General features: G+C 39.7%; 2 protein-coding genes across 6 annotated transcripts in view; one reads left to right on the top strand and one right to left on the bottom strand.

The window, feature by feature from the left end:
• tln2b (talin 2b) overlaps positions 1–22666 on the bottom strand; it is a 74862-nt gene extending 52196 nt beyond the window's left edge. For 4 of the 5 annotated variants that reach the window (XM_067501798.1, XM_067501800.1, XM_067501801.1 and 1 more), the window contains exon 1: positions 22517–22666. The gene's annotated coding sequence lies outside the window, so the exon portion shown is untranslated. Of the gene's footprint in view, positions 1–17948; positions 18094–22516 lie in introns of all 5 variants that reach the window. The other variant, XM_067501799.1, reaches the window with a different exon arrangement.
• A 2451-nt stretch (positions 22667–25117) lies between these two features.
• Positions 25118–27080, top strand: c2cd4a (C2 calcium dependent domain containing 4A). The gene is made up of 2 exons (XM_067502931.1): positions 25118–25405; positions 25555–27080. Exon 2 carries the CDS (start codon positions 25583–25585, stop codon positions 26900–26902), a length of 1320 nt encoding a protein of 439 aa, XP_067359032.1. The 5' UTR covers positions 25118–25405; positions 25555–25582; the 3' UTR covers positions 26903–27080.
• The last annotated feature ends 293 nt before the right edge of the window (positions 27081–27373 follow it).

Below are 27373 nucleotides of genomic sequence, written 5' to 3'. Positions count from 1 at the left end.
TGCGTCAGTGATATAGAGTAGTATGAAATAACTGAATATCTGTTTTAGCAAATGTGGACAGACAAGCAAAGGAGATTAAGCAGTAGCAGTAAAAGACTGCAGATGTGACAGTAATTGGTGTAAGAATATGTAAGTACAAGGCGGATCCAGATTGTGATATCATTACAAAAGGTCACAATAGATTTGCATTTCCCCTCCGCAGTATTTCAGCATTAGTCTAAATGCTCCACACAACACATTCTAACCGAGACATCATTCCCTTATAAAAGAGCAACAACATGCTAGAACTGTCTGCCAAAATATGTGAAAAATGAATAACTTAATATTGTATTAACTGTACAGCAAATCACGTGGGAGTTAATGGTTGAGATTGGAGCGGAAGCAAGTACAGAATAAAAGGTACAGTAGAGGGTGAAGTAAATGTGGGAGATGAGCGAATAACCCCCACAAACAGATTCTACATGCAAATTTAAAAACTCCACTGTTTAAATACTAGAAATGGATCATCCTGCAGTGGGGCTGTGTTCATGACTATAGAACACAATCTCACACCTCTGGCTCCCATGATCAGTAACCTATATTCTCCCTGGAGTGTCATGTCCTAGCACTCAGGTGACTCCAATCTCCTGTCTGTGCTGCCTCCCCAGAACTGAGCTGCTCTCTCATACTTCTGTAGCCGACTGCCTACTACCACTTGCATGCTGATTACAGTATCAAGAGCAGTGGAATGGAACATATACTGGCTTCACTCCAAAGTGTGATACGCTAAGGGACTCCATCAGCATTTTATATCCTCTGGCACGCTGTAAAAGAAGAAACCTGACACATAAAGGCGGAGATTCACCGATCTGGCTCTTTAAGTAGAAGCAAACATTTAGCTAAGCACACAAATCAGTTTAATCGTGAAGTAGTTTCTCAAGCATAGTGGCTTGTGTTATTATGTGTAGTCTCAGTAAACTTAGTCGAGCATTATAAGAGCAACGCCTACCAGCATAGTAGTTGACAACTGTATCAAAGTGTTTTTTTGTAACAAAAAAGTCCTCTGTTGATGGTGAGTGAAACCATGTTGTTGTATGGGACGAGGTTCAGGGAGAGGCCATGTTGTTGGCCCATTGTTTCCAGATCAGCAACTCCGCCCACAGTTGCCATGGCTGCTGCTGTGCCCACCTTTTCCTGAACATATAAGGCTGGACAGCAGCAGCAGCAGCCACATCCACTCTGCCCTAAGGTCCATGCAACTGCTTCTATGATCATTCCAATGTAGGGAACAATCTCAGATTATTTAAAGATTTCAGCTAAATTCAACTTTAAATGTCAAGCAGACGAGGTCAAAGTAAGGGGAAAAGAGAGCGAGAGAGATTTGACAATGTTAACAGCTGCTTTATCTGTGTACATTCAATCTCAGTTTTCATCCAGAGGGCCTCTCAGCCATTCTGTCACAAGTACATGGAAATGTTCAGCAGAGAAAGAGATTGAGTGAGTTGACTTTGATTCACTTTGATAGAGCGTGTCTGAAAAATGAAAATACCTCTGTGTGAAAGTGTCACTTGTAGATTTTACAGAGAGAGACACAGCGTAACATTTTATGTGGCGAGCTGCAATGTGAGAATGACAAACTGTGTGCGTCTGTGCCATCGTCTACTGGTGCACTGATCCTCACGCTATAGCATTAGGACGGTCACACACAAAGTACAAAGAGAGAGAGAGCACTTGAGCGAGAAACTCTCCCCTACACTCAATTAACTAAACAGCTTTCTAGAGTGTGTTCCCTCCCAAAATGATGAATGACTGATCAACATCTAGAGTGAACAATAAAAGTTGAAAGCGAACCGTGCAAGGCCAAGGTAAACGAAAAACTCCATTATTCAATTAACATCGGAGTACATTCCAACCACAGTATCACTGTGTGTCTCCTTGCTGTTTAGTTTTTCTCTCAGCGAGGACTAAAAGCACTAGAGAATCAAATGTTTAAATTGGCTGGAGAAGCTGTATACAACAACTTTCCCTCAGACGAATTCTGCACACTTCAGAAAGTTCTTCAAGCAGAGACTTTGTGCAGCATGCTTGTTGACAAATTGTCTTTTCTGAAGAGTGTTTCAAAGACATACATGGTTTTAACAAGGTATTGTTCGGGCATATTTTACTGCTACAATCCCTGTGCGAGGAGATGTGTTATGTGAGTTCTAATTTGCACTTGCCTGTTCAGAGAAGAAAATGATTGAGAAAAGAGCTAATTCTAGGCTTTGAAGTAAATTTTTAAAAAACACAGCAGCAACTTTGTAGCGATATTGTCAAAAGTTGCAACCATTTGTTTCTTATACAAAAGCTTTCTCAAACACTTCAAGGGGAAGAAAATTTTTAAAGCAAAAATGTATTCAAATTTTGCGACAACAGCACAATTGCAGACTGTTATTCTTGTCTCACCAAAAGAGTACACACACAACACACACACTTTAGAGTAAAATGTCTCGCTTTCTGAATAAACTACATGAAATACAGTACAATACATAGTTCCATAAAATATATAGAATATGAGCTTCTGTGCTATTTCTTTTCACTTTTTCTACTCTTCTGACTAAATTACCACCCATAAAATATCTCACGTGTTCTTGATTACTAGAAACAAACATTTCTGGCTGAAATCCACCTCATAAACATCTGGTCATGTAAGCACCCACCCACACATAGCATGATTATCCTTAGAATATTGTGCAACAAGGTCGATTGAAAAGAACCATGCTGAGTACTTGAAATTCTTTTTGTGCATGCACCCAGCTCAGTGCAAGTGGGGACAGAGGGGGAACAGAGCAACACACCTATGCTGAGATAAGGGAGCAACACAATATAGTGTGAAGCACGTAATGCTGCCATGCTTAGTTTAGAACTCACAGGATCACTGTTTCATGCTCCACATCTGCTGGTAACCATAGCAACCCAGGTTTTGGGCAATTCCCAGGTCAGGTGGCTTCTGTCAGCTCCAAAGGAAAAAAAATGGGGTCTTTTTTAAGCCTTTGCAAAGAAACCAGTGAATGATAAAAGGATCTGACTTTCATTAGTGGTTTCTCAGATGGTCAGTGATGTTTTTTCTGTGGCTAAACACACACACACACACACACGCACACACACGCGCGCACACACGCGCGCACACACACACACACACACACACAGTTTAAAAAAGACAACCATCACTGCTACAGTGCAACTGAAGTGTGTCTGAATCTCTTTTACTGAACTTGTTCTGTAGGTTCTCATAAGGCCAAATGGAAAGACCCAGCAGTATGTGCTCAAGAATACTCAATAGATGTTCAAGACATCAGTTGATATTTGAACTGAAAATACAAAATAAAACCAAGGCATAAACAGGAGGGGCAGTGTGCAAGACCAACACTATTATTACTGCTGAATCACAGCTTTGGTGAACCAAAAGCAACAAAAGTGAACACAGTCCTCTGCCTTACACACAGCAATCCCACATTTGTAAATACAGTCACCATTTTATAGTTTAACTGTGTAATATCTGCAATCATGACTCATCTGATTTTCATCTGAGCTTTATTGTTCATGCTTCATCTGTGCAAAAAACAATTAATTCCAGGAAGCAGGAATTGCAATTTAGTAAAAGTCTTAAACAATGAACGGATCACAAACCTAAAAAAAGAAAGGGTTTGGTCATTATGACAGCATGGGTGCAGTTGAATACCCCAGCGTGGGTTTCAAACAAACAGAAGCAGCAGGAGATGATCATTACGAGCAGGCGTCTGCAGGGCTGGGTCCCAATAGCTCAGTCGAAGTCTGTGTGAGAGGTTCTCCTTATCACTGGGGAAGTCCAGAAGAAAGATGCTGCAGGCCAAGCGCTCCCTCGTTCCCCTCTCTTTAACCTGATTAGTGTAATGAGCTTAGAGACTGTTGGATGCACAACATCTAATGTGGATGCAGACAAACACACTGCACTCACTCACTAACTCTCCGTGGCAGCTGAATGCAAAGCACATCATCAGGCTCAAAGCCAGCACAGCTCGATGGCTCATTGGGCACACAGATCTTTAGGTTAATGGATGAGAATAGGGAGCTGCAAATTGTTTGAAAGTGACACGCGTTTAAAAGGTAGCTCAGAGAAAGGCTTTGAAAATGCCAAGAAAATGATGCCAACTAAGACATAAATACAGGTGAAAATTGTGCATAAAGAAGCCAGAGTCACTTGTTAAGCCTGACTGATAGTTGGTTTATTTGGTTTAAACACTACACACCCAAGATCCAATTCTGGGGTTGTGCAGTTTTCCTGCAAATAGGGGAGTATTGTAAAAAGTTTGTTTTTTTTAATCTCCATGTGTGAATGTTCAGTCTTTGTTGGCTGATCGGAGTGATAAAATTAATTATGTAAGTAAACCAATATGCACCTTTTGGAAATCTACCCAGGCCAAGTAGTGATGCTGTGTCGAAGTATGTGGCATACCATGGATACATGCTAGGTAAAGTACCCTTACACATGTTACACAGGGTTTGACCAACTCCAGGCATGGTCTGGCCATCTGGTAAACCGGGCTTATGGGGAGATCCTGGTCCAGTGTGCCCCCTTTTCCTTTTTTGGTGGGGGGGTCCATCTCATACAACATGGAGAGCTGGAGCCAACTAATTGGCCCAGTGGTTTGCCTTTCATCTGATATCAGCCCAATTATATTGTACTTTGCACCTCTTGAGTTCACCCACATACACACGTGTGGAGAAGGAACACAGCACTTGTACAGAAGGGAGCCAAACAAACATAAAAGTGGTGTAGAAACACACAAGAGGATAACTGAACTCTTTGGAGCTGGAGAATTCAGAAAATACTAAACTAGCAAACATGTTTGCTGCAGTTTTCTAATATGTGAAATAGCACTACCACCATCTAATCTGCGACAGGTCTACAAGATGTTAACAGAACAAGCAGAGATGAGGGAGAAAGACAGGGACAGAATCATCCTGCAAAGACAAAGACACAACAGGACAGAGAAGCCACTTGTTAAATGAGTAGCAGTAAAGACAAGTCAGCATCAGTATCACTAGGTAGCAGTTGGGGCTGGAAATTTGAGTCAAATCTGGGGAAATTAGTGCTTGTAGATTGACAAAATGTGGAATCAGAAAAATGGTGTCCGAATATATATTTTTTTTTCATAAATGATAGAGGGAAGAAGAATTAAAACAAATAACATTGATAAAATACTTCATTTCAAGTAAAAGCCTTGCACTTCTTAATTAAAAGTAATTAAGTTTAATAATAAACTAATAAAAAGTACTAAACATATCCAAAGTTACTTTCTTATATTATACCAATGTCTTATTAGCAGTCATGCATAAATGTATAAGCAGCATTTTACTCTGAAATAATCTTAACTTTTATCACATGCTGGACTGTAAGTAGGCTAATAGATGGCTTTTTTAAGGAATGATTTACTGATTATTTTCTCCTCTGACTTTTTAGTTTATAAAAAGAGAACTAAACAAAACAAATCATAAATATTATTCACAAGAAACCCGGGAAACATTTGAGGTTTTCACTATAAAAATGACACCATACAGTATCACATGAGTTGCAAAATTATTTATTTAATAGAATTTACTAATCTCAGCTATACAACAACCACTAAAATGAATTCATCAACTAAAGTATACAGATACCTGTGGTCAAGAAGAAATATTTCCCCTCACTTTTTTAATGCAGTACAGGTTACAGTGGCAAGAAATGTAAAGTACTTTAAACTTGTAACTCAGTACAGTAGCCTCCTTGAATAAATGTGCATCATTATGTTCCACACCTGTTGGTTGGTCCATCTATTACAGGGGAGTGCAAAAATGATGGTGTTTTTTGGGCTTGTCTTGCAGTGTCTAGGGCCGATTCTTTTCCCCCAGTACAGCCTTGGCCTTCTCTGATTGATTAGTGTCATTAGGGTCACTCAAAAACTTTTGACTGTGCAACAGTCTTTGTTGACATCTCCAAATAAACAAAAGTTAAAGAACATATCTGCTAAAGGTTAAACATGGTAGCTTTAGATAATGATTTTGGATGTGAAATGAGGAAACATTTTAAATAGGCTCTGTGGATGTAGTATGTCTACATTGGTAGGCCCATGATCAGGTGAGGCTGCCCATCACTGCCTCTGTAATACATCATCTTCCTGTTTGATGCATTCCCAATCAACCATGGATATCAAGAAAGGGAATAGATAAGGTGCATGCTAGCTGGAGTAACTGTGCCAGACACGAAACTGTTGTTGTAACATACAGTATGCACCTACTGCTGCCAGGTGCAGCTCTAAATTATGACGAATAGACTCATTAAAATATTCACAGTAGTATTATGTGAGCACCAGTGTACAAAGATTCCAAATAATGAACCGACTGTCTAGCTGCAGGCGCACTAAATGTCACAATAGCCCAGCTATCAGTATACACTCTAAATTAATTCATTTACATGAACACGGGTATGCAAATTCAAATGGCTTATTGATGAATTTTCATAAAACTACTGACAGTTATAAAAGTATGATCTTCTCCTCTAATGCCAAATTTTATATAAAAAACTGTTACGGTAATGGTTTCCAACTTGATTTGTATTAATTTTAGTGTAATTAATGTCCAAGGTGACTGTAGCTGATGTAATATTCATGGTTTAGTTGCACAAACTGAATTAAAAGTGTACATATGTAATTGCAATGCTTCAGCAAAAACATGACAAGCAAGCTTCAGGCAGTACGAGCCATTTACATAACAAGTGGCAGTACATTTAAACAACACTATAGTAGATCCACTACAAAGTTAGTTTCAAACAGAGCATGGTGAAAGACAAGGCGACTGTCAGGAATGTGCTCATTTTTAAATCGACAAACAGTAAGAGTAGACTGTCTTTGAACAGAATACATTTTTATGGCTAATGCTGTAATGATTAAAAACCCATGAACCTGCAATCATTCAGAGAGGAGCCCGATAAGTCTTGGTTTAGTCTGTTTAAAGATACACAGGGTACTTTCTGAAGGGGCTATTAGGGGAAGATGGAGTTTGATTGATGCTAACAGGCATCTACAAATCTCCCATCAGGACACCGCATCCCTTGAAGTACACCACTCACTGTCTCACGGGTTTGTAGATTTATTCTCCTTTACCCTCATGAGGTCCAAAAGAGGCACAAAACACTATCTATTTAGGGTTGTGTGTCAATTGTTTATACTGCAACACAAAACTGTGTCCATGGTCAGTGTGTGATGTTCGTATGTGATGTTGTATCTAAAGATTAGTGAGGCCTTTAAAAAAAAAAAAAAAACAAATTTCTGTGTTGGTTTACCTGTAGTTCACTCAGCGATCGGTAAATAACGTAAAGTAAAAGTATTTGCAGAAGAAGACCGTCTCACCTTGAGGGCTGCAATTCCTACTACTAGCAAACGGCTGCCTCAGGCCTATTTGCAGTAAAAAAAAAAAATTATAATTTGCACCATTTGACAATGTTTACTTAATAATAAACGATGCATTTATACGGAGTACATACATAATATAACTATTCGAGTTACAAGCATCAAAGGGCTCCCAGATGAGCCCTTTCAAACGGACTGAGTTCCCAAAAATGCAAAAAAAAAAAAAGGGCCTGAATTTCCTGTATTCAGGGAGAGATAGTGTGCCTGCATAGTTTGAGAAGTGTGTATCCAAGAAGGAGCAGCTGACATTGTTTCCCTTAGTGCTCGGTGAATCCACAGACAAGTAACAGCCGTGATTCATTACATATGTAACATACAACAGGAAAGGAGAGAGAGAAAGAGACAGCAAATTACAGCAGTCTTGTAAAGAATTGTAAAAGATGAAAAAAAGAGACAAAATGCAATCTAAGGAAAGAACAGGACTACTGTAAAACTTGTAGTTAAATTCACAAGTAATGTTCCACCAAAATGTTTAAAATCGCCTCCTTTGTGAATTTCAGGTGCTCGCAACTAGAGTTCACAGAAAATTGCAAAATTACATTCTCCACACGCTAGTTAGCTTCCTCTGAATAATGCTATTCACCAGAAGAAATTGAATTGGATGAGAGACCGACTCATCACTTCTGTCTGCTCTGGGAACCAATTGTAAACTAGTTTGACTGTCACCCTTTCCCCATGCCATACAGAAAATATACAGAGAAAATAAAATTTCAGATGATATTTCCAGTAGAGAATGTGAAGTTACATCACGTTGCATTAACTGTTGCGGGGGTTGTGGGCGCCATCTTGTCAGGTTAGGACTTTCACAATGAATTGATACTGGGCAAAGGTAAGGTGGACCTACTATGGCCACGGTTTCAAAGCCAAAACACAGAATCCAACTCAATAATTAAGAGGCCGTTGTTGTGGCATGGAAATGTCATTTCAAACTAGACCATCTCAACAATCCCAGTACGATTCGTCATGACAGTTTTATACAAGTACGAATTGTACTCAAAGGAGAATTTCTAGATTTTATGGTGAGTCTTCAATGTTGGACCCATCGGCAGGTCAAACTTTTCATTTGTACAGTTTTTTGGTTTAAGATCAAATATACAAAAGTAATCGCATTCCTATAAAGGCTTTACTTTGGGCTAATTACAAAATGTTAGCATTCTTACATAAACACACACACACAGAGACACATGCACACACACTCAAATCATTGTTTCAAGTGTGTCTTTACAGTCAAGACCCAAAATGAACACAGTTTATAGTGCTGTAAGTCTTGCTCATACTGGCCTTTAAAAGATTCCTTTTAATGCACCTTAAATGGAAGTCATGGGGAACAAAATCCAGAGCCCCTGTTTTGTACACATATGTTTTTAAAAAGGTATCCTAATATGGGGCTTGATCAGACTGAGGTAATTAAATTAAGCAAGTTTCAATGGCAGTAGCTTTTTAGTGAAATTCTCTCCTCCTGTTTCCTTGGACACAGTTTCTCAGTTGAGCTCCAGTGGCAGGAAAACAGAGACAGAAAAGGATGTGTTGAAGATATCCTCTTAAATTGACTAACTCAGATTGCTAAATACTATTAGTAAGATCACACTTTAGAATTTCCAATTTCCAACCCTGAACTCACGGGATAAGCCGAAAGGACAAAAAAATAAAAAAATGCTTTACAGAAAATATATGCACAGATATTTTCTATAATTGAACAATTTAAAAGGCCACATATGGAATATGATTTTGACAAAAGCCTCTTTCATAGCATATTTTCCTCTTGATTTCTGGCCACACACACACACACACACACACACACACACACACACACACACACACACACAGGGCTGTGTCTTGCTGACTGCTGTCAGTTATGAGTGCCCCAACAACATGCCATGCGAGTGCTATGCTTTCTGAAATTCACTAATTGCCTCAATGAATTCTGCCACCATAGCACACAACTCATTAATGCTGACACAGGCTTCTAATTAGTTAATTGGGGGCATTCAGCCAGCTGATTATTATTTCTGCTTTTTGGGTAATTATGATAACATTTCATTATCCGCTGCACCTAAACAAACTGTATGTTATCAACACCTTATTCATAATACATTTTTTTCAATTCAGAGCTTTTGGCAATTTATCATTAATTGAAGAATGCTGTGAAAGCACAGAGCAGAACATAAAAGTCTTCTAGCACAGAGTGTGTAAGCTTGAATTCAAAGTTAAAACTGTACCAGGTAAAAAAAAAAAAAAAAAAAAAAAATCAAGACACCAAATTAGATCTTGGTATATACCTAGGGCGGTCCTTACTAAACATAGCTGAACAGTTGCCTATACTACACTATCTGGCCTCATTTCAGTGAGTACCCTCATTAAAATGCCGAACAAATGCTTGTCCGTTGATCTGATCTCAGGAACATCTGGACACAGTCAACTTATCATGTTATGCATTTCAGTTGTTCCTCATGATGACCAATAAAGTTAGCTACACACTAACTACTTAGCTCCACATGAATTTAATTGGCTCCTTAAAACATTATTTTATGTTCAGAATGGCAGAAAATGCACTCATTAGGAGCAGGATGAATAGGAGGAACAGTGGACCACAATTTAACTTGGAACGTTTTTTGAACAACATTTTGTCTGTAATGATCTGTCATAAGTCATAACTACTATGGCAGGGAGAGCTCCTGCACTCTAGCTTTAATCTTAAAACAGGTTAGTGGGATAAAGATTAAAACTACACAAAGTTCCCTAGAGGACAGACAAAAGGCCTTAAAGCATTTGTCATGCTTAAACTCAGCATGAGAAAATTTTTTAAATATCCCAACTGCCTTCAGAGCATTAACACAATAATGCACTGAAAGCATGATGATGCATCTTCTCTCAACTTGATTGGATGAATGAATCAGTACTGTGGTGTTGATGCCTCAGAAATGTGGGACAAGGCATATCAACAGATGCATGTAAAAAAAATTGAAAGTGACTCTCATCATTCTAACATTACACTAAAGGGAAATTCACAGTTGGGGAGTTATGACTGATAAAGCCACAAAACCGTGTTTGAGTACATTAATATTTCAAAGAAATGATAGCACATAACTCCATACATTTCATTACAAACTATTAAATGTTTAATGTATAAGACGTTAGAAAAAGCATGTAATGAAGTAATGTCCTCAAGATGTACTCGATCTTTTGAGAACATGATAAAACATTTTTAAAAAATAAATAAGGTGAAATAGTTTTTGCTGGGTTGTGTCATTTTAAAAGCAGACAGACAGCAGTCCCTGGGTGAGCCCATGGATGTGAAGCAGGCAAGCGTGCGGGGAGGCAATGAATTGTGTCTTCCTCTGTTCAGTAATAACTGGACAACCCATCCATTTCATTGTTGCCTCTCGCAAATCTCTGACAGGAGCAGTACAATCTGATTCACTGGCAGAGGTGCGTGGGCTAGAAAAGAATCTGCCAACCTCAACAACCTTCCTGGGTTAACAAGACAAAATGTTACGCTCCAAAGATCTGTAGGAAAACAGAGCAAGCCCGTGGTACTGAATGTCATCTCAGCTGCTCTGTCTTAAACTTCAACTGCATCTACACTGATTGTGAGGCTGAGCACACAGCTGTGACACTCCGGTTGGATACAGACTCTTTAATCTCTTTTATTATATGATATCGTCATGTAATCTCCATCTACAGGAGCTACCCAGGGAGCAGCCAGAGAGGCAGGAAATGAAATCAATGCTGTGTCTTTGCACTGGGTGTTACTTCATTAGCTAGGGCACTACAGATGTAGCAGTAAATATAATTTATGAAACAGCGACAAAGAAAGCACCACAGACAGACAGAGGGATTCATAATAGGAGATAATAAGAACACTAAATGTCCTATGTTTTACTAAAGCTTTACCAGTGTTTGAATTCAAAGAAAGCGAACAATTGCTAATACACATTACTTCGTTTGTTCGCTGCTGGAGTTTAGCAGTTGCACAGTCATCTTGTTGAAAATACTTTTTGCATCATATTCTATAGGCTGGATTTTCATAGCCTTAATATCATGTCCAAATGTGAGGCAATCAGAAAATGTGTTTAATGTAAACAGAAAAGGCCGGTAAAGTATGACCTCCAGTGACTGATAATAATGAGGCATAAATCATGAGGCATAAATTACATAAAAATCAATTATAATTTCAGTGCATTAATTCACTCCACTCAGTGTGTTAATTTATCATGTGTTGTTTTCCCTACACAATTCATCAGTTTCAAAATACTGACTCTAAATTACACAGTGGGTGTTGAAGACCGTGTTTTATATCAGCTGTAGTAGTTAAGTAAACTAAACTAATTGGGTTCTGTATTCATTTTCACTACATCCTTCATCACAATGTTAAGCTGTGAGCTTACGACTTCTGGCAGGCTTGACATTTAAACATGATGGGCATTAGCACGCAACTCTCCTTCACGCCATGGGGTAGGGGACAAGTCCATTATCTTAATTACTGTAAGAATACATCAGAAAAATTACAGCTTCTAAAACTCAGAGAAACACAACCATTTTTGGGGCCATAGCCAGCTTGGACGCACTGCTAGCAGAAGGTAAGATAAATTTCAAATTTGAACATGTTTAAATTTAAATATTTTTTTTATAAATAATACATACACACACACACATACACACACACTGAAATGGTAGTTTTTTTTTATTTGTTGCCTCAGGGCAACATTTTGCAGTTAGGGCACTTTTGTCAGAACAATAATATGCTCATGGATGGAAATGTGCAGGGATGCATAGTTATCACCATAATCAATTCTTTTGCTGTACTATCTAATATTACTCAAAGAAAATGGATGCATAAACATTTTTTGGGTATAAGGAACATGATTGAGCATTTTGGCCCATTCCTTCCAACAGGACAGTGAGCTTGAGTAGAGTGACAGTGAGGTAGAATGGACCCCAGAATCAGGTTTGGTTCAGTCAGTGGAGTCACATCCTGTGACCTATTCTGATATTATGGTTCCTAGTTTCTTTGAAAAACAGATGGCCTGTCTGCCCGTCAGGTCTGTGGATAAAGATTATGATCATACTGGGATGAGAAAAGAGGAACAGAACAGCTTCATATGTACAAGTGGTATATCGCAGAAGAAGAAAGAAAAGGTCGTCCCAGTTCCACAATTGCTATTGAGTATGAAGAAAAGACAAAAGGGGACCCACTACACCCATTCCGGTCCCTGATGGGTTTCTGGACACCACAGCCCACTGAATGATCATGGATTAAAAGAAATTGACGTCCACCTCTGGTTCACATCCACCAGCAACTGTTTTCTGAGGTTCCATACAGAATATAAAGAGAAACACCAATTCAATCAGTACCCCACAAGAACACACATTCAAAAATACAAACACACACACTGACGCTAATCTCTAACCCACCGATTGATAAACCATTTATGGGTAATGTTTGTTGTAAAAAAACTTGTTGAAAATGTGGTTGTTGAAATAAAACTTCTGATGTATTTATTGCTTGTTTGTTCCACTTCATTCATTCCACTTATTCTATAATATACAAGACCATGGCATTTTATTACCCTCATAGCATCATGTAGCATTTTATGATATATGATACATTATCAGGGACCCATGTGCTCCCAAAAATTAGGGGGAAATAGTTTTATTTTTTAAAATAAAAATTAATGGGTTAAATATCGGACTTTGCAAAAATGCCATTAGTCGATTTCTTTCATTAGCAAATTTGTGCCAAACATCTGGGCACCAGATGTGACAGCACCACCCTCTTTACAGGGCAATAGGTTAAGAACCTTCTGGAGTGATGACATTTAATCCTATGGCAGCTAAGGAGATGTTATGGAAATGTAAGTGAGAGAGGCTACACTTGCTCAAATGAGAACCATTGATACTCGGCCCTCCCCACTGCTGAAAAACAGATTCCAAATGATTAGTTGTGCACTCTCATGAGACTGAGAAGCTAAGGAGGGGGTGTGTAATTAAATTAGTCCCCTGGTTCTGCACCAAAGATAGGCAGACAGATCCATCTTATTGAGATATCCAGGATGTGCAGGCCTGGTGTACACACTGAAGATATTGGCAGGCCATCACTGGGGCCGTTGCTTAAATTGAAGATAGTTTCACTTGCTAAAGATGGCTGGGAATTAATAAAAGCAAGAATCTCTGTACTAGCAACAGTAGTTGCTTCTAGAACACAGTTAGCAATCATGCAAACCCTTATTTCTGCAAAGTGGGGTTAAACGAGCAGGGTCTGTAGACTGAGGCTAACAGAGAACAGGCCCAGCTGCCTTACATGACAAGCCAGCAACATTTTAAGCAATGTCTCTGAGCTTGTGCCATGTGTCAAGGATACGGTCTTCCATTGAGGCAGCATACAGATCACCCTTTCAGAGCACAGCCACATCCTCCACTGTCTCTTTGTCCCTCCTCCCAGTGGGGAATTTATAAAGCTTCACAGTGCCTCACTCCATGCGATTCTTGTAATTTATGATAGAGCTGGGAGAAATCAAATCAAACTGTAAATCTAGGGCATGTTTCCCCACTATGAGCTCTTCACATGGACCATAGATCACAAATAAATGCCAGAGATCCTGACAGTCATTAAATAACAGCATCAATAATAGTGCATGTGGCAGGACTACATTTGATTTTGGATTGTGAAAAGGGCAGAAAGCACGGATAATGAACGAGACGCAGCAAAAACTAATCCGAGGAAATGAAGAATTACCTGAAGAACCAAACTGCACATCGTTCATAGTGTTTTTAAAGAGAGGATTGCTAGTACTGCTCATTAGTACTAGACCGACCCTTGACCTCAGGCTGGCACACACACCTGGCAGTGTAATACCAGACAGACTGGAGGGAGAGAGTGTCATCTCATGGGTATAGCTTAGCAGGGCTATCATGTCCGCTGTGGGTGGGCAGCCTCCTTCCATTGGCCACAGGTCCATCAATCTCCTGTCTGAGGAAACCGAAGACTCAATGGAGAGAGAAACTAACAGCTGCCATATCGTGGACTGAACAGATGGTAATGGTGGCAAGAAATTAACACTATCACTTTAAACTTCCACACAGAATCTCCATTTGGGCAAAGAAAAGAGATACTTGTCTGCAACTTTTCTAATATTAGATCTCGAAAATGTCTGCATTATATATTCCCTTGGAAATATTTTGGGACAGCACATTGCTACCCCCCCTGGCAATTTGTTCACATCTACCAGTATGAGAAAATGTTTTGATGCTGTTTTGATATAAGTGCCTACTAGTTATTGCACAGAAGCTTTCTAGTAACGAGAATGTAGAGTATGCACTTAGGTCTGACATGCTCACGCTAATTTTGTGATGCAGCGCTTACATTTGTCTTGAACAGGAAGGCAGTGTGTAAGCCCTCTTGATTCTTTTTAATATTCCTATTGTTTAAAAACCTAATATAAGATGGAAATGGAGGTACTATAGTATGTGTTTGCACATGTGACAGAGAAATAAAATTCTCTGAACCATACTCTTAAGCTTCCTCAAATTCTTCCACTACAAAATAAGAAGTAACAATTTCTAAAGCATGTCCATGGGAAGCTGTGACAGCATGTTTTACAAACACATAGATGGAGCGGGAATATAATGTTTTTCCTGTTTAGGGCATTTTTATGATGAAGTCTCATCCTATGTATAAAGTAACACCTCCATTCATAGTGTGTTGCATTGAACAAGGGGGGATCATCATCAAAACCTTGAACGGCTTACTGACATTGACAACAGGATTCAGAGCTGTGGATTTAATTTAGCAGTGCCTCTATAAATAAGATTGCTATTGTATTGTATAATATCTTTTTTACTGTACTGCTCTGTTCAAAAGCAGGTGGAAGCAGTGTCACCCTAGAATAGTCACAGGAAAGAAATTAAGAGACTTAATGGAAGGGATGTAATCAAATAGATATTATGCTAATAGATATGATATGCTATTTTTATTTACTGCGCTGACAGCTCCTAAAGCCTGGAATCTTTCTTTCCCTTTTATAAGAGGCCACATGCATGAATGTCAGCATTTGCTTAGTACTGTACAATGCTATACTCATTATTTTCAGCGTAATTACATGTAGCTCTCACAAGATCCAGGCGAAAATCCTATGAAAGTCCAATTTCAATTTTCATGATATTAAACTGATCTAGTATTAAGTGTCATGCAATGTCACTGTAAATAATGACCTGTAAAAACATACTAGGAGATGAGATTATATATACAGTAGATTCTGCTTTAGAAGGATGTCGATTTCTCCTCGACTTCAGTGGCTGCTGACACAGTTACATCAACATAGACTAAGCCAGCTCATCAGTTCTGATGTGGCAGACTATGCATGTTATAAAGGGAGTCAACATTTATATTCAGCTCTCGTTCAGCTGAAAGAATAACAGCGTATACTGATAAACAAGGTTACAGTGTGAAACATCAGGATTTTGTTTAATTAATGCCTGACTTGAATTAAGATCTCTTCCCTTTACTAATGATTTTGTGCCATCTGGCCAGGTGACCTTATTCCCACAGCGACCATTTAGAATTTATGTTGCACTAGACAATGAGGATCAGCATAACAACTAAGGTTGCATCCACACATTTATGAGGGCAGATGAATCTTATAGTGACATTATGAGATTTTACATGTGTATGTTTATTAGCCAAGCTGTACTCTGAAATCAAGTATCTGCTCAGTAGGGCTCAGCACTGTCAGAAATTGAATAATACAAGGGCATTTCTGAGTTTGGTAATGACAACAAAACTATTTAATTTGCAATAGCTTACCTTAAATGCCTTTCCAGCATTTTCACTTTGATAAAGCATCCACACGTTAAACACAAACAGTCTTAAGAAAGTCTAAATAAAATATTTTAAAATGGGAAATATTTTCATCTCGAAATAAAAATAACAAATCTAATTTGTCATTCATTGCCAAGTTTAAGGAACGGATGGGGTTTATTACTCACTAATTTATGGTAATACAGACACATTTATGTCAGTACCAACAATTTATGAATTACACGCACATACACACACTTTGGGAAGATGAGTTTAGTCGTTTGCTACCTGGCTACAAACAAACAGTTAACACAACATATTATTACACATGATATAATGTATATATAAAATATTTTAAAAAACTACAAAACATGGAAATAGACACATGGACCAATAATAGCATTTCATTTTTGTTTCTGTCACCTAGTGAATGTAAATCCAATCTTCTATTTGTCGTTTAGCTCTGATTTGGTCTCCATCGAGGCTAAATTTGCTAAAATCCTCTTATTTGGCTACATGCCCCCCCATAAACTGTTCACATGACTGTTGCCCAGGTTCTTCACCAGTCAGTCTCTCCTGTCTCTGGGCTGAAGCACTGAACTTTATATTCACCTACTACTCGCTAACTGATCTGATCTTTAGTGCTTATTTGAACTTTTTCCACAGTAAGCAACTTTCTGCTGTGGCCGGAAACTGTTTGGGTTTGGCGTTGTAAGTGACCCCTTTCACATCCTCATACGAGTTTTATCCACTGTGATGATTGTGATTTATACAGCTTTAATCACAATCATTACAGCATAGAGACAAACATTTTGTATATCTATATTGTGCCAGCTCCTCCAGATAGAATGTGATCCACATTCAAAATAGTCACTGATAGAAAAAAAATCTTATAAAGAGTATCACCACAAGTCATCCTGACTCAACTTTTATCATTCCATCTCCAAAAAGAGCAACAAATGTAATCCTGGATATTGACTTTCATGGAGCGTAACCAGAGAGTCCCTTTGCCCTTAACACAAGGTCAGTGCACTGCTGATGAGCTGAATATACAGGGCTAAAGTAACACAATCACTTATACAGTACTGCTTCCAGCTGCTAAATGCACTTCCACCAGGCCAAATATAAAATCATTTCGATGAGAAAGTGTCAGAGCAGTCCAGAGAACTTCTTTGAGACTAAAGTTGCTGACACTACACAGCCCTGGGGGGGAGAGAAAGAGAGGGAGAGGGAGAGAGAGATAGAGAGGGAGAGGGAGAGGGAGAGGGAGAGGGAGAGAGAGATATCTTGCTCGGTCAGCAGCCCTCGCAGCCTGCAGAGGATCACAGCAATTTCAGTGCAGCTCTTCAGACAGTAGAGCCCTTTCCCCCCGGCTGTCACAAAAACAGCTTGACAGGTGCCGTACACGCAAAAGACCTGATGGCCCTCAATTAACCTTGATATGAACCTACAGTACTGCTTGTCCAGTTCTTCCCTAAAGAACAGCAGCAGCACCATTTTCACCTCTGTCCTAGTGCAGTCAGCCTTTGCTCACACTGTCCAAAAACTATGTAAAACTCTCAACATGTGGACGTCTCTAATTACAGGTAATTTACACAGTGTGGGTTTATCTCAAACACTGCTGTTTGATTTTTGTCATTGAGTTGAACGATTCTCATAAATCTATTCATCTTGTCAACAGTGAACAGTTAAGATTAATGTCTTACCTCTACTGTGGTGCAAGACCCCTACCACTCAGCTATATTTGGCTGTGATGTATCACTGATGCAGATCAATGGTAAGTGGCTCAATCGGTAGAATCTCTGCCACTGTCAGTGACCTCTGGCTCTTGTGGTGTTCCTAGGGGACCCCCTGCCAATGCAAAACACTTCCATATAAAGAGAAATAGATTCCTACACAAATACACAGTTTCAGGCAGATGCTCTAAATACAAGCACCTACAATAGCATCAATGAAGCTGGGCAGGTAACAACTAGGTGACTATTCAGTGGGCACAAGCAGCCATTAAACCTGAACAAAGACAACCTGATGATAAAGTGTCTCATGGATTATGTGACCATTAAAATCCAAAGCGGCAGTTTGTACTTGTAAAGCTAGTGCTCAAGGAACCCTCACATCCCACATCTTTTCTTTCATGCCACCAACTCAATCTGGGAATGTGTACCGTGTGCATGACTGTGTAGTCAGAGCTGTCTACTGTCTGCTACCTCAAACTGGCATCTAATTTCACCCACTGATGAGAAGTGCCACAGTCTGTGCCACTGCCTCTGACCTGAACCACACCACGCTGGCATCTCCTGACCTAGTTCTTTAGTCTGCTTACGCATCACTGGCACTGCCGCATCAGTTTAGACCACATGTACAGTAAATACTTGGTATGTACTGTATCAGCTACTACTGGCAGCTTTGTGAAAAAAGCAAAGACCACTTTGGCTACTGTTTGTGACATTCTGCACAAGCATTTGACACATTATGTGATGTCTGATGCATACAATTTTGCTCAGTTGATTGCAAAGGGGGGAAAGAAATCACTGATTTCCACCTACAGCCAAAAAACAAATAAATGTATATTGCTGTGGATTACAATATTTCTGCAAGCTGAAACAATAAAATGAAACTGTATTATGTTAAAGTAGAATTCATTACAGGTCCAACAATTGTGGCACCTGTGGAAATAATAATACTGATGTCAGTGATAGAGTGGTGAACAATTATTAATAATTCAAATTCATCCCACTAAGTCTTTATTACAAGTGAGATCGGCTTGCTTCAAATATAAAAAGCACACTGGGACTGTTGTCAAGTGTTTGCTAATGACAAAAATAGCCCATCTGCAAATCCGCTGCCTGCCACATTCATCGGTTCGAAAAAAAATGAGGGAAAAGGAAATTTGGATTTCAGGGAGTGAGAATGGCAGCCAGCTTATACATCTACCTCTTCTTCTTTAGAAGCAGATCTGGAGAAGAGCCAGGCACTAAAGAGGCTGTGAGCACAGAGACAGCAGTGAGAAAATACATAGGAGAGATCCATTTAACTGGTAAACACAAAACACAAAGGCTAGGTCAGAGTGACAGCATGGGGTGTGCTTTATTTTCCACCTCCTACACACTCATGCATTAAATATGGTTCAACAATCACACTCTCCACTGACTCTCAAAACCCCTTACTTCCCACCCTCTGAATGAACATTTCCTGGGGAATTCCGACCAGGAACGTATTCTTGATGACAGAGCTGAACTGTAACAGCTGAGAGGAAAATCACTTTGAAATGAAGAGCAGGGAAAGACAAGGCTTTGTCTTTAGCAATTGCTTGTCGTTGATATTGTGTGGACCCAACTACTTAATTGGAAATGCATAACCTTGTTATTATTGTTTAGGGCACAGTTTGAGAATTGTATATTTCTTCCTGGGTTGCAGAATTCAGATAAACACTGGCTTAAAAAGCACTTAACAGGAGCATGCATGTTTGAGACTTGTGATTTCCAGTAAATTAGGCACAGAGCTGCGAATGTGAACTGAAGCAGTTGTAGCAGAGATACTCTTAATAGCTTCCCATAATACAGAATCACTGGTGGTAATGGGCTCTTTAATAGCTGGCAATGAGTGGGGAAAAGGCACCATTTAAAATCGTGCTTGGTTTTAATTACCACTGCCAAGTGAAATCGGGAAATTGACCGTTTCAAAAATCTTGGAGAAAACTGGCTAGAATGGTGACGATATGAAGAAATTTGCACTACTTTTTAAAACTTATGTTTAAAAGGTAAAAACTTTTCTGAATTCTTTTGGCACATTGCTTTTAGGACCTTCAGTCAAAAAGGATCAGGAGTTCTGTTTGTAAAACCGTAAGCTTTTAGCAGTTGCCGTTGGCACAGACATTCTGCATGTGAACTTGTGACACTGGTGCTGCTGCTGTGATCTAATTATATCGGTTTACTGTTTTGTGGGAATGTACTATACAGTACACACTGTAGCCTAGGAAAGGCTTTACTTCTGTAGAAAAGGTGAGCAGGCAATGACCTCGCTTAATCAACAAACAGGTATAGCATAACCCTGCTGAGACGTACATTTCCTCAGTATTTCTACAGACACAAAAACAAACACATATGCAAACAATAAGCAGATTTGTTATGGTCAGTCTTAACTAATATATGAAAAATAGATTTACACTTTCTGAAGCAATTCCCCCAGAAGGTAATCTGGAGATTTTTCTCCTTGGGCACATTTGGAAAATCTGCTATTCCACAAATTTTTTTTTTAAACACACTATTCATGACACTGCAAGCGACTGTAGCTCAGTTGGCAAGGCAGTTGACCATGGACCACAGGGTCAGTGGTTCAATCCCCGCTCCTTGCTACAAGTCGAAGTGTCCTTGGGCAAGACACTGAACCCCAAGTTGCTCCCGGTGGGTCAGGTTAGCACCTTGCATGGCAGCCACCGCCATCGGTGTGTGAGTGTGTGTGTGAATGGGTGAATGGGAAGCTACATTGTAAAGCACTTTGGATAAAAGCGCTATATAAGCGACTATTTACCATTTACTGCAAGCAGATGTCAGAACCGTAACAGAAATAGTGATGTCAGCCACTGTCAGTATCTAGTCTCTGCAATGCTGTGTGTGCAAAGATTGAGTGTGTCAAGGCAGGATGCAAAGTACATACCTACAGTATATGTGACAGGAGCTCACAGAATAATACAACATGTGCTCTACAACAGAAGAATGTTTGACTGCATTTCATTAGAGGGGATTTACACTGGCTACTCAGAAGCTCATGCGATCACCTATTGTGTTTTTTGGTGTACGATTTTATCCAACACTAGCTGGTGCCTTGCAGTACCATCAGGGAGTTGACTTTTAGTATGGTTACTCCCCGTTAGAATCAAGCTCTTAGCATGTCAGTGGTGCTTACTGTATAAAACTATGCAGTATTACAGCTGTCTGCATCGTGCTGAGGTAGCTTGACCTTCCTAGTTGCCTCACACACAAACACACACACACACACACACACGTGAAAACAAGTCACTGTTACGTATCGGGTTAAAAGCCCTCTCACTGCAGAAGTATCCTTCAGCTGACTCCTAATATCAAAAATGTCTCTCATTGTAAACACAGCCTCTCTTTACTTGAGCAAGGTTGGGTGAAACATTTTAAAGTGTTGGTCATTGCAGCCAACAGCGTCTTCAGTAAATGAGTAGGACAAAAGAGCAGTTAATGTGGCTTGGCACACCAAGCCAGCCCCGCCACTCACACGTGTTCCACAAACTAATGCACAGTACTGTAAAAGCAACCATGGAAAATGAATTAAGGGTTTTATTGAGTAACTTTTACTGCCCTGTACCTGTGTGAAACAACCACATGTCACAGTTCATAAACAGAATCTCCAGGGGTGCAGGACATCTGTAAGAAGCAGCAGGGCAGCCAAGCAGTTAAAAAGACATGTCCTTCAGTCAGAGGTTGAACAGCCCGCCTGCTGGTGTTTTATAGAAAGGAAGAGAACCTCAGCCAGGTGAGTGCGCCCTCTGATCTCTACATGGAGGCCAGTATTAGGTAAAAAGAAAGAATTTTCCCCATGGGACCCAGAAAACAGCAGATTTGTGTGACTAGTGCAAATGATTACTAGGCTTTTGCAGACTTAACAAACTTGACTAAACTGGACATTAAAGCTTACCCTCTGCCTATTCTGCCCACATCGAGTCTGCCTACTGTAAATCATCTGCGGTTACATCCTTGCATGCGCACTACAGGCTCACACTGTCCTTGCCAGCTTTGATGTTGAGCCGATCCCGATAACATTCAGGTCAAGTCGAGTTACTGTACAGCACATTTCTTCGCAGGGCATGCTGACGTTGGCCAGCATTGGTCGCCTCTTTAACCCACTTCAATGGGCAAACGCGCAGATATTTCACATGCAACAACAACGCCAAACACGCAGGGCAATGAAATATGCACCTTATTGCCTCTTATCTGTCAATGTCAAAAGCAGTCACTCACAACTGACAGGCTTAAAATAACGCACAAACGATTCAGCAAACCGACTGAGGTTAAATCCAGAGGAGAGCGAGGAAATGGCACAGAGGAACACATCACACTGATCATGTGAAAGGCTTGTCTGCAGGCTGAGAATATGAAATGTTTTCAGCGCTTCTGCTCAGCCAACATCGAGCGGTCCGCCTCCCTGTAGCGAGCCCGTTGGGAGGAGGAACAGCAGCGCCAGGGTTTAGAAGACACGGGATAATATCTGATACATTTTTCTTTTTTAAATGAAGGCGAAATCCTACCTGATGTCTGTCACTCGTTAATGCATGCGAGCTGACTTGGATGCAGTCTAAGCGACACACACGAGCGGGTCAGCTCTGCCTGCTGCCTCCTCCACGGCATCAAGCCCCTCCTCGTTTATCGTACAGTGGCGAGAGATGGAAAATAAAAAAATAAAAAAAAGGAAAGGGCCACATATCTCTGCGCCGGAAAAAAAGGAAACGGCGTCACACTCACGCACGGTGCTGGATTATCATAAAGTCCGATCGTGCGTGATTTAGAGGGTCGGAGATGAAATGAGCCTGACAAATATAGAAATCGTGCGGGATTCATGATTTAAATGAGTGACATCTGTTTCATTTTTAAAAGGAGGTGCACCTGCGTTCAGCGTGTCAGCAGACCAACCCAGTTTGAAACAAGGTCAATGGCACATCGAGGACGCTGTTTAAAAAGGGTCCGTTTTCTGTAGCCCACACCAGCAGTACATGCTGCTACAATTCAATCTGTAACATAGTGGGTGTGTATGACCTCTGAAGATATTTTAGACAATAAATGGTTATGGAGGTTTTTTGTGTGTGTTGTTGTTGTTGAATGACAAAGTCACAAACCTAGTCCCCTAGGTCTGCATTCTTGAATACAATTTGGAAAGATTTGGAGTTTTGCAAGTGTATGTGATAATAACACGATTGAATATATCAATCTGACACCTCCCTCTCAGTTTATCATCTCAGTGGGTGTATTGTTGTTCCCTAAACATACACTGCCCCCTAACGGAGATATACAAGGTTATCCTCAGGCAGAGAAAAGCTGACAGAGGAAAGGATGTAAAGTGGTATTGATATTTATATTTTATTCAGTATATAGGCTACATTAACCGAAAGAGGGCTGATAATCTGCTTTTCCAGTCAGATACTGACAACATATTGTTCCTAGACTCATACATCCTTTCTTTTGAATATTCTGAATATGCTGAGCTAGTTCCTACAATCTGTGGTTGGTGGCAACCGGACAACACTTAACTTTGAAAAATTTAACATGTTTCATCTGTTGTATGAAATCAGACAAAACTGTGTGATCTTGATGTTTGCATCAAAGACACAGACACACAGGTGGGCAGCTGTGGGTCTGTGAATAATAATTTCAGAGAACTAGAATTGATATTTTCACCTTAATATCTTTGCAAATTCAATACATTCTTACACTTTAGTTTGGCAGATATAGCAGCCTGTGGTAAAAGATATATGCCTGAATTGTTGAAGATTCTAGAAAACATTTCTGAGAAATACGCAATTTAGGATATTTTTAGGAGTATTTTCTTAGTGCTGAAAACATTTTGTTTTTTAGTGCCTAGAAACACATGGTATCCAAGTCACTCCACTTGAACCTTGTCCTGCAAAGAGTCGAGCAACAGCAATATCCATCTTTTATCACTTTGTAATGTGTAGTGTGAAGATAAGCCAGTGGAGGAAGACGCCAAAAAGACTGTCCTTGTGGCTGTAGCATGTCAAACATAAAATAGCAGCCAGAATTGATTCAGCTTTGTTTCTTTCAAGTGTATTGTTTGAGTGTGTGTAAAGTTTTAAAATGACTAAGTAGTTGTGTCTTTCCAATGCAGGTCAACCATATTTACACCTTTTTTCACTTATTACCACAAGAGGGTAGCACTTACTGACGTGCCAAGATTCTGTGGGGATGTCAAAAGAAAAACAGTGTTCAGAAACCACATCCATGGTGACATGACATTAGGATCTTTAGAAGTGGTGCACATTTGATGAAGTTAAGCATGTGTTGGGTGTATTTTGCTGATGTAAATATGAATGAGAATCACTCAGTTTAGTTTGTGTAGTCTCAGAGAGTCCAAAGTGTACTTTTAAATATCATTACATATTGTAGGCACCCATCTTTCTTACATTCATACTTCACACAGGTCACACAGGTATTTTAATTTTAACCAATTCCACATACGTTATGTGTTGTACGCAGATGAGCCAGAACAACAGTAATATCATGATGGACCAGGTACATGAGCTTTTATAAGGTTCAAGTTCATAGTTACTGTAAAAAACCCAAGATATTTATATTAAAACTACCAGGTAGTGTTTATTGTATGATCAGTGTAAGTAAATGTGAATCCAAACCCACACGTTGCAGATATCTGTATTTAATGCTTATATTTCTTTTATACATACAAGGCTGCATCATGTGGAAATGTGTATTTTGCCTGATGGTGCAAATTCTAAGTTTAATATTTTATATGATTTGGTGATGCAGAGATAAAAATGTGTCAGCCATTTAATATTTCTTTTAAAACAGATACTGTACCAGCTGCACTTTTAAGAAACTGAGATTTGACTGACCTATGCAGGAGCCCTCCTAAACTTATAAAAGCTACAGGCCAACTTTATCACTTCAACTTTTGCTACTTAAGGTTACTGGCCATTCAAATGTCTTAAAATAGTTCCGAAATGTAATCTTATCAGGCCACCTTGTTTAATTTCACAGAACAAGGTTATTCACACCATCTAAATAAAGCAAGCAGTGAAAACAAACACATGAATTGAAAGCCTGCCACTGGTCTAAAAACAGTTGTTTGCTTTCAAATTAGTAACTTTATCTTGCTGAAGAGTACAGCGGCTGCACTGAGCTCTGTTGTGGTTTGGGTATTTCCATGGGAACTATTGGCTAAAAAGAAAGGGAGGATCCTGTTTAAACATTACAGGGGGCGTGTGTTAGATTCACTGCTTTCCTGCCTCATTTAAGCTGCCTTTGTCTCTCAAACAGCCACAGACGTGCTGCTCTTGACAAGAAGGAAACTCAGAGATTTCTTACTGCACCGTGAACTTTTGGTTTAAGCTATCACTCCATCCTGTTGAGGAAAACCTTGTGGATTATCCATATCTCCTGAATATAAGGTAAAGAAAGCCTCATGCTTTAAGTTAAGTTAATTATTGTAGAGATACTATTACACATTTTGTTAAAAAGGACAATATGTGTGTACAATTGAAATCACAATCATGAAACACAACGAGAAACTTACAGGCACATTATTCAAATTTTACAGAGCTCAAAGTTTTCGATTAGAAGGACCCATGTGGGTGGTGGAGAAGATTCGCGTCTCGGTGGAGAGATCTAATCTGCACAATCCATCAGCAGAATTCAGCTTTAAAATTGGTGACATTATGTTTGGAGAAAAAGTTGATAAACCCAGAAGGATTTCCCGTTGTCCTAATGTCATCACCCCTGACAACATCCCAGAGTTCTGCATCCCCCCAACAATCCCATCCCTGCAGGAGATGAAAAATACTCCTCTCATTATCAAGGCATCTCCATGTGAGAGGACTAAGCCTGAGACAGAGGTGACGCACCATGACCCTCTCAACTCCCACATTATCCAGGTGGAGAGTGTGGATGAGAGCCCCAATGACGGCTGCAGTGATGAGGAGACCACCAATGCAGATCCCCAGAGCCAGGCTGCCTTGTCCCTTCCACACCTGGCCAAAGCTCACACATGCTATGGTTTTTGCACATTACTAGAGAGCCCTCACACCCGGAGAAAGGAGTCGCTCTTCCATTCTGATACTGGTTCCTCTCAACTGCTGCTGCCTAGGAGTCGATCCAGCATCTGCTCCAAAATCTCCCCCTCCTCCTCTCCTTCCTCTGTCAGTCTTAACTCCCTGACCTCCAGGCTTTACCCGAGAGGCTGCAATGTAAACTGGCAGGGCACTCTGGACAGCGATACAACGTCCTCTACTGAATCGTCTCCTTTCAGCTCTCCGCTGTTGACCAGGTGCCCTGCCAAGTCTTCCCTCTTCAAAGCACTGAGCCATGAACTGCTGATGTCAAGGAACATGAGGAAGGCAATGGTGTCCAGGAACAATTCCCTGTCCACAGATGAAGGAAGCTCCACAGACAACAGCCCCAATGTGATGAGGAGGGCATCAGACGGGTTAACTGAAGGCCTGCCCAGCAGCTACAGCCTGGCACCACCCAACATCTTCCCCATGGACTTGACTTTGCACAGAGAGCGAGCAATGAAAGAAAGAATGGTACCCATAGGGAAAGATGGCAGCCTGAGACTCTCAGCAGAGTACTGTACAGATAACCAAAGACTACGGGTTCGACTGATCAGTGCTGAGGGCCTCTATCCGTTCTCTGTAGACCCTAAGATTATCAACTGCAGCGTCAGCCTCTCTCTAGTTCCCGGAAAGATCCAGAAGCAACGCAGCACAGTCATCAGAAAGAGCCGCAACCCAATCTTCAATGAAGATTTCTTTTTTGATGGTATCTCAGAGGAAGACCTCAGTCAGCGGTCTCTTCGATTTAAAGTGGTGAACAAAATGTCCACCCTGAAAAGAGACTACCTCCTGGGCGATTGTGATTTGCCTCTTTCTAGCATTGTAACATTATAAATTCTTTTCTTAACAGTTTAGTTTTGAATTGAAGTATTTATTTTCATTATTTTAACTGTAAAATCTAATTTTGTAATGATTAAATTATGGAAAATACTAAAGTGTTCTGTATTCAATAAGTTTCAAAAAAACACTTTTCTGTTCTATTTAATTCTCAGGCTAAATATCATAAATATCATATATATACAGTGTGTATATATATATATATATATATATATATATATATATATATATATATATATATATATATATATATATATATATATATATATATATATATATATATATATATATATATATATATATATATATATATATATATATATATATATATATATATATATATATATATATATATATATATATATATATATATATATGCTAACTGGTAACTGCAGAAACAGCTGGTGTGAGAAAATCACTGTCTCGTATTTCTCCAAAGCCCGTTGTTTTCTTCCTGACCTTTCCAGT

This window comes from Channa argus, chromosome 4, assembly GCF_033026475.1.
Source record: "Channa argus isolate prfri chromosome 4, Channa argus male v1.0, whole genome shotgun sequence".
Classification (NCBI taxonomy): Eukaryota; Metazoa; Chordata; class Actinopteri; order Anabantiformes; family Channidae; genus Channa; species Channa argus.
This window is presented reverse-complemented; position numbering and strand designations above follow the sequence as displayed.